Source organism: Poecilia mexicana, unplaced genomic scaffold (genome assembly GCF_051168715.1).
Source record: "Poecilia mexicana isolate PSO_F unplaced genomic scaffold, ASM5116871v1 scaffold_7, whole genome shotgun sequence".
In the NCBI taxonomy this organism is placed as follows: Eukaryota; Metazoa; Chordata; class Actinopteri; order Cyprinodontiformes; family Poeciliidae; genus Poecilia; species Poecilia mexicana.
In genome coordinates this window covers 10,008,914-10,017,105 of record NW_028263376.1, presented here as the reverse complement: position 1 = coordinate 10,017,105, position 8,192 = coordinate 10,008,914, and the positions used below count along the sequence as shown (strand labels likewise).

At 38.9% G+C, this 8,192-nt stretch overlaps 1 protein-coding gene across 1 annotated transcript; it reads left to right on the top strand.

Annotated features, from left to right (window-relative positions):
- The first annotated feature begins 631 nt into the window (after window positions 1-631).
- On the top strand, window positions 632-5,245 carry tmem81 (transmembrane protein 81). The gene is made up of 5 exons (XM_088007566.1): window positions 632-870; window positions 1,256-1,419; window positions 1,619-1,734; window positions 2,324-2,517; window positions 5,114-5,245. Exons 1-5 carry the CDS (start codon window positions 658-660, stop codon window positions 5,243-5,245), a joined length of 819 nt encoding a protein of 272 aa, XP_087863692.1. The 5' UTR covers window positions 632-657.
- Window positions 5,246-8,192: the final 2,947 nt, after the last annotated feature.

The window sequence follows — 8,192 nt, the reverse complement described above, 5'->3', positions numbered from 1 at the left end:
AATCAGGCACATATCGGTTATCAAGTAGCCTGGAACCCATTCAGAAAAATCTGATCTGTGTTGTTCAGACTGTCATGAAAAGATCAGATGCAGGTCGCACTGAGGGGGAAAATATCGAATTTAGGTCCCTTCAGGCTGCAGTGTGAACATAAACATAGATATATTTTTGTATGTCAGGTTGGGCAATAAATTAGTCACAATATATATCATTATAGACATGTGACCAATAGTGGTTTCACTGAACTCCCTTCCAGAGCTGCACAGCATTCTGGGGGATGTAGGCAGAGGAAAGGCTGCAGACATCAACTAACTCACTCTTTTGGTTACCTAGCAACAGCTAGTTGAGAAACTAACGCAGGAGTAGTTTCAGGTTTCACCACTGCTCCTCATAGCTGCTTAAAAATAAAAACCAACAGCGTGAAGTGAAATCTGGATAAAACAGGAAAGGCCACGCCACCAATTTGGTACTATTTCACATTTAAAACTAAAAGTTAATTGATTATTATAGATAGACTGATTTTAAATATTTTTCAGCCATGTCATCCCTAATGTCAAGAAGCGATTTGCAAACCAGCATAAAGTGAAAACGATTTGTCATTATGTGGTGTTATTCAGAATCATCTCCCTTTGATTTTATTTTTTAAAGAGTTTTTCAGAATGCATGTTAGCAACGCTGCGCTCCACTTCCTGCTCCTCTTGCACCTTCTTCTTCCTGTTGACATGGAGGAAGAGGACAAAGTCCCTCTGGAGGTCATCACTGAGAGCTCCCCCTGCAGCGTGACCTGTGGCCTGGGGGTCAAAACACAAACTCTGTGTTTGCTAAAGGACGGCAAGGCCGCGATGGAAGAAAGCATAAAGGCAGAAGAAAAGGTATCAGTGAAATGGATCAGAAATCAGTTTAGGAATAAAACATTGATAGGTTACAAATGGCTGGGATTGGATTAATACTGAGTATCTGGAATCACTTTGATTAGCAATTTAAACACTCACATATTTTGGTATAATTACCATCAAAGCTCTGCCAAGAAAAACAAAGACCCGTTAAAGAATAATTTTAGTTCTGCTTTCATTAACTTGCTGGTTTTTGTGTGTTCTTGGACTAAGAGCAAATTCTAAAATGATGGTTTGTTGCTCAAACTGGACTTATTTCTTAGTTGTGTCCCGGATGAACGACTGATGCACATCACATCTATTAAAAAACCCAACAGATGAAACAAAGCTGTGCATTTATCAGAATCATTATTACTCCTGTCAGGACGCCAGTAAGTCCAGCATATCAAAGACATGCAGGAGCCAACAAGTGCAGTGTGTGGAGTCGTGGCAGTGTGGACTGAAGACCATGACCGTGACCTCTGGACAGCGAGTGGAGATCGACTGTTTGGGAGAAGTCATGGCGGCTATGGGAGCGTTCTCCTGGAGGTAAGCACTTCATCAGCAAGTCACTGCCAGCTCAAAAGGAAAAGCTCAAAATCAATGTGATCATTTATCTGAAATTTATGTCAGATAATCTTTTGTAATTTGCAAATTGCTTGGAGTTTTCTGTTATTCTGCAAAATGTTTTAAACAGGAAAGGTGAGGTGAGGTCGGGTTTCTGAGTGGATGTTGTGGTATCCCTCAGGGTTTCGTGGCGCTACGCTCGAGGAGTCATCACCTCGGACGATTCTCTGTTTGACCGCTGGAAGGCCCCTGATCTGCAAAGAGTGGTTCTGGACCCAGTCAGAGAGAAGGATGCAGGTAAACACACCTGTGATGGTTTTCTAGAGGTAATGACTTCATTTTCTGTTTTCCTGAGATGACAAATTCATTTTCCACTTGTTTTCTTCAGAAAACAATTTAAATTCCCATTTTCTTGCAATAACAAATTAATTTTCCAATGGTTTTCATGAGATAATGACTTGAATTCCTCTTTTCCTGAGATGATAAATTCATTTCACAACACTTTTCTTGGTATAAAGACTTAAATTTCCATTTTGTTGAGAAAACAAATTAATTTCCCAGTGGTTTTCTGGGGATAACAACTTAAATTCCCTTTTTCAATCCTCTATGGTTTTCTTGAGATAAATTAATTTCCCAATAATTTTGCCAAGTGAATCTCGAGACACCAAAATGACACGCATTAGGACAGATTCAGGGTTGAAAAACACCAATTGTCGCGGTGTGTGTTATCTTGGAAAAAAACCCATCAGGAAATGAACTCGTATCAAGAAAACCATCGGCAGATATGCGGAAAACGCTGACTCTCAACTTTTGTATCTGTGCACAGAAGAACCAACAATGAATTTACAGTCATGTGAAAAACAATAACAAAGCCACTTGTTTCCAGGTACGTACCGCTGTGACGTTCAGGACGCCAACTATCGCAGAAAGAAGACGGTTTACTGGGGCGTCCGTGTTTTACCGGCGGGGGTCGTCAACCTGGACTACCAAAGCTCTCTGCTGCAGTGGGACGTGACCGGAAGACGGGCCGACAGCAGCGGCCTGCTGCAGATGGCCGCCGGGAGGGTTCTCCTCTACGCTGTACGGTTTGCTTTGACTTTGGTTTCCTTTCGTTAGTCACTTGTCAAAACGTCACAAACCCTGTGATTCACTTAACACCAGAGACGAAAGCAAAGGTTATTTATTTCACCACCTTGTTTCCTAAAATTGTTAGCTTTTCATATAACCAGGCACCTATAAATGCTTCTGTCTCCTGTCTAGAATGGAGTATTTGGGTCAGACTAAACCATTTTTTTAAATTACAAGAATAAATTCACAATATTATGATACTATGACAATAAGATTTGGAGCATAAAGAAACAACATTTCCAGAAGAAAATCATAAAAATACTTGAAAAGAGTCATTTTATTGAGACCAAGGTATTTAGTACACAATTATGTGTGATTCTTTCTTCAAAATACATAATCTGATGGACAAAAATAAGTGGAAATTTTGGTATTTTAAATACAAAAATGACAATAATTCATAAATGTAGCAAAAAAATAAAATCCAGCAAAAGAAAATTTTTACAAATTAGTTTATTTTAATAAAAAGCTGATAAAACTTCAACGAAAACTGCAGGTTTGTGTCTGTGTCTGGTGAATATTTCAATAAAACATTTTTCATTCAGTGGGTCGAAAAGCCAGAAATTTCACTCAAGTAAAAGTAAAAAGTATGGTGTAGTAAAAAAGTACATTTATTCAAAAAAGTTGCTCAGGTAAATGTAGTTACAACCAGATCAGGACATGAGGGCCAGTCGATCTGCTCACTTTCACCTCGTCTGCCTCCTGCCATGTCAGCGTTTCAGGGAATCGCTGCTCCTCCCACTGAAATGAGGCCAAACGGCTTCTTACACCGAGACGTCGAGGCCAGCGGCTCGACAAAACTCTGCAGCATAAGAGAGGCGTGATTTCCTTTGTTCAGCCCAAACCCTGAGGACTGAGCATGATCAATGACCCATCATGTGTCCTGCCTGCATGGCTGCGGGGCAGAGCGGCCATTTTTCTAAATGGGGCCGGGTGTTTAGGCAGAGATTGCAGAGGGATTACAGCAGCTGTCAGGAAACGTTTTATTGATGCTCACATCTAATGAAATAAGAAGCAAAGCACAACCTGGACCTGTCTGGTAGAAACACTGTCAATAATCCTGAACAGCCTTTAATTTAAAAAAATCCCACAAAATTTCTGTAAACACATTAAACTGAATCATTTCTAAATGTATAAATAGTTTCTTCCTTTTTGTACAGGAATAATTATTAATCCATAATTTGTCTGTCATTTTAGAGCATAAATATGACTTGAATCTGGTCCATTTTGCCTCATCACTAAAATGGGAAAAACAAGAAACATGTTGCATCATTCATGTAGGGCAGAAGAGTGATACACTGTAAAAACACAAAATCTTACCAAGTAATTTTAGTCTAGTTTCTAGTGCAAATATCTTTTTACACTTAAAATAAGACAAACTAACTTAAAAGTAACTTTTCAGCAAGTTATAGAAGCTTGTTTTAAGTAAATAATTTCTTTTATTTTGATGAAAACTTTCTTGCTCAGTTGGCAGATAAAATAATTTATAACATGGGAAAATGTCTTAAATAATCTACCAATGGAACAAGAACGTTTTCATGAATATTAAGGAATTGTTTACTTAAAACAACCCTCTATGCTGAACAGTTACTTTTAAGTTAGGTTTGCATTATTTCAAGTTTGCACTAGAAACTAAACCAAAATCACCTGGTATAATTTTCTGTTTTTGCAGTGTAATGTTCAAAATGAAACAAGCAAACAAACAACCTCAATTTGCCATAATTAGCAATCAGGGCAATAATTGAAGATGTCGAACATTTGGAACTGTGATGTAAATGTATTTTGCTCTCAGACAAAGCAGTGAGATGGTTAAAGATCTCCACCCTCTGCATTCCTGAATAGAATCAAAATCTCTAAAGTATCGATGAAATTTGAAAAGTAGATCCTTACTGGGTCGTTCAGCAGGACTGGTTCACCAGAAACAAAATCAGGCTTCAGTGTTGATCTGATTCACCAGACTTTAATCTGTGAGGTGATCTGTAGAGAAGACAACAATGTACCCCAATTAAATTATTTTGTATAGGTGTAGTCTTAGCACTTCTGCAGTAAAACATAAATTAGACTAAGAAGAAGACAAAGTATTGTCCTATTGACACATTGGGAGTTGTACAGGATAGTAATAGCACCAATTATGTTTAAGGAAACATACATTTCCTCAGTGAATATTTTTATTTCTCTGTCTCTGATTATCATAAAATCTGAATTTATTTAAGGTTTATTTCCTTTAACATCTTTAAAATGATTTCAAGCAACTCTGGAAGACGCTCTATCTCTATTTTTTTCAGCTGCATTGAAGACAATTTAGACTAAATTTTGACACAGAGAGGGAGACATGCGGACCCGAAGGAGCTGATCTGGACCGACAGCTGTAGAGTCCAAATATAGTTAAGACATCTGCAGTTTGGTTTAGAGAGTGAAGAAGAGATAAAACTGGAGAGCTCAACCTTTTACAGTAGTGAGGGAGAGTTTTTAAGGTGGTTTAGGATGGAAATACGTCTTGATTGTTAGGTTATTGACTCACCAGGCTTTGTTTTGTGTGTCTGAAACGCAGGTGGTGATTTGTTTCATCGTGACAGGCTTCTGTATTGGACTGATGTTCCTCTACAAGAGAGTATGCTGCAGACGACAGAAAAACGAAAGAAAGACAGAGATGATACAGTTAGAAAAATATATTGTAAAATAAAATAATCAATAATCCATTTTATGTATGGATAAACAGCACAGTTTTATTGTATCAGGTAAAATATTAAAAAGGTTGCTGGTGTACAGGTGTATAATCACTGTGGCCATATTCTGCTCCACCAGATGGCAGCGATGGCTAACAGGAAAGTCCTGAGTGAAGCGTGACAACACAGATCAATTATCACCTCCCACATCATGGCTCAGCGTGATCCAGCTGCCACAAAGGAACCAAGTTATTAAAGAGGAGAATACAGAAAAGCACAACATGGGGCTCCTTAATGGACTTATGCAACACAGCAGGCAGACCAGGAAGATGTTCACATGTTCAAGACTGTTTAAAAAAAGTCGTTCTCTTGAAGAAGTCACATGCAGGAGAAACATTTCATGACTTTATGTATTAAATAGATGTAAAATTAATCCCAGAAAAAGAGCAAAAGGCCTCGTGAAGATGCTGATTGGAGTTTCATCATGAACAGTGAAAGAGCTGAAAGGCCAATCAGAGAGGAAGAGGCCATTCCTCCAAAACCAACACAAAGCCAGAGTACGGTTTGCAAATGCCCTCCTGAACAAAAATCTAGATTATTGTAATGAAACTAAAACTGAAGTGGATGATCATAATCACATCTGGAGGAAAAGTACATGTACGCCCAAAAGCGCAAAAATATCTGGATTCATAAAAGCAAGTGCGGTTTTTCCTTTATAAATCACAGCAGCACCTCAACGTTTAATAAAAGCTCCACTTCATGTTCTGCCCTCTATGCGACCACATTCAACCATAAACGGCTAATGCAACAAACCTAATGCTAAGCTAAATATTTAGTAAGCTAACTGAATATTTGGTTACAAATTAAATATTTAGCCAGCAAGCTGAAAGTTTGAAGCCAAATATTTAGCTCTGACTTATAAATACTTTATTAGCAAGTTAAATACTTTTGGTTTGACCTTGATGCTTAGTAAGTTACCAACTAAACATTTAGCTTGTTAGCTAATTTTTTTTTGGCAATATTTAAATATTTAGCTAGCAAGTTTAATATTTAGCTTGAAACTGATGTGAAAAATGTAACATTAAGATGCCCATTTCTTCTAAATAACCCAAATTGTTGCTGTTAATCTTTGACTGTGTAATTATACAGCTGGCAGCCCAGATTCTGCTATCCATTTTTATACATCACAACCTTTGTGCGGAAAGGTTTTGTGCGTACACCACATTTATAAACGAGGCCTCAGGTACTGCCACCAAGGCATCGGGGTGTTGTGTTTGTAGCTTAGCAACCATTGAACTGGTGACATCACATGCATTGTGGGAAACAGCCGCGGCTGGAATGTGAGCAGTTGCCAAAATTACAGCGGTGAACTCTCTTATGCGGACGGAAACTGACTACCAGGAGTTTAATATCTGGGCTGCAGAGACGACACTTCCCAGTAACGTGTCCTGGATGACACCATCTGTTGTTGACAAGCACTGCTAATCCACCTCCTTTTCTTTTCTCACTCTTTAAATCTCTGTCAGGAAGCCTGGCAGAGAGAGCGGCGGATATGATCTGCCCGCCATGTCTCAGTAAAACACATAATACTTCATTTTAAAACCCTGGCTGAGTCCTGCTTAGGGCTTGGAGTTCATCCAGCCTGTTAGCCAGCGAACTCCCGTTGCTCATTATGATTGTTGGAAGACAGAGTCTGAACTTCCTCCTTCTTTCTCTCCTTTGCAATCACTGCACCTCCTTTTCAACTAATCTGGGTTTTGTGTCTTCAGTTGAGGTATTATTTCAGTTTTTGTGATGCTGCTCCTGGTTGTAAACCACCTTGTTGCTATGGTTATGCGTCATAACAAATTCCCAAAAGCAAAGAAAGTATCAGCTATAATCCTTCCAGCTGCACAGCATCCTAAAGTAGAGAGGACAATGGTGCAAAACACACATTTTCTGCCTGAAATGGAGGAAGTAAAGTTAAAAGAAAGGCAGCAGAGCGACTCCAACATGCTGCCACCTTGAGCCGAGCAAAACTGGAACTTTTTCATTCATTAAGATGACAAAGAGGCACCAGGCTGCCATACCCAGACAAGGTGAAAGTCAACATCATCCCAGCGGTTCCAGACCTAAACAGGGAGGGAGATTAAGAGGCGATTACTGCAACAGACTCATCGGTTTGAGTTATTTTGGTGAGAAGCCACTCTAGGGAAATAACAGCAATGCAATTATGAATATATGCTCATCATAATTCAGTTATTTTCTCGTGGAAGTCGCCGAGCTCATCCCTGAACAACACCGTTTCCCTTTGTGTGTTTAGTTAAAAACGCCACTTTAGTGGATGTAATCGCTGTCCAGGGCAGTTTAATCATCGTTTCGCATTAAAACACACATGATACCACACACACACGGAAATGTTGCTTTTTGAAAGCATTTTGGATAATACAGAGGAGATCATATGTTAGACTTTCAGTAAGCACTGGATAAGCTCTTGGGAAATGAGAGCATCAATTATTATTGTTCATGTGGAAATTAAAATTAATACGAGGCTGAGAGGTCACAGCATTCACTGGCTGTTTATTCACGTTAATCCTGTCATATTCTCCATGTATTTTACTTTTCATTACATTAATATTTATCCAGATGTGATTTTAAGTTTTTAGTGTAAGTACCTGCCACGTCAGGCTTCTGACAAACTGAAACACTTTGAGTTAGAATCTCTTCTTGAATGTGTTTAGCATTAAGGATGACTCTCGTTTTTGTGAATAACTCATTAGTCACTGCAAAAACATTTAAAATGTTGACAGTGAAGACTAAAGTTTCCACTGCCAGACTATTTAAAAACCATTTTCAACGCCCAGATCACCAGATGGCAGAAAAATGGAGAACTCTGTTTTCTCACACTTTGTAAGCCTTTGAGTCGTCTCTGCCTTGATGTCTGAGGAGGAGCCACCAGGATGATGCAAGTTGTGTCGTTAAAGA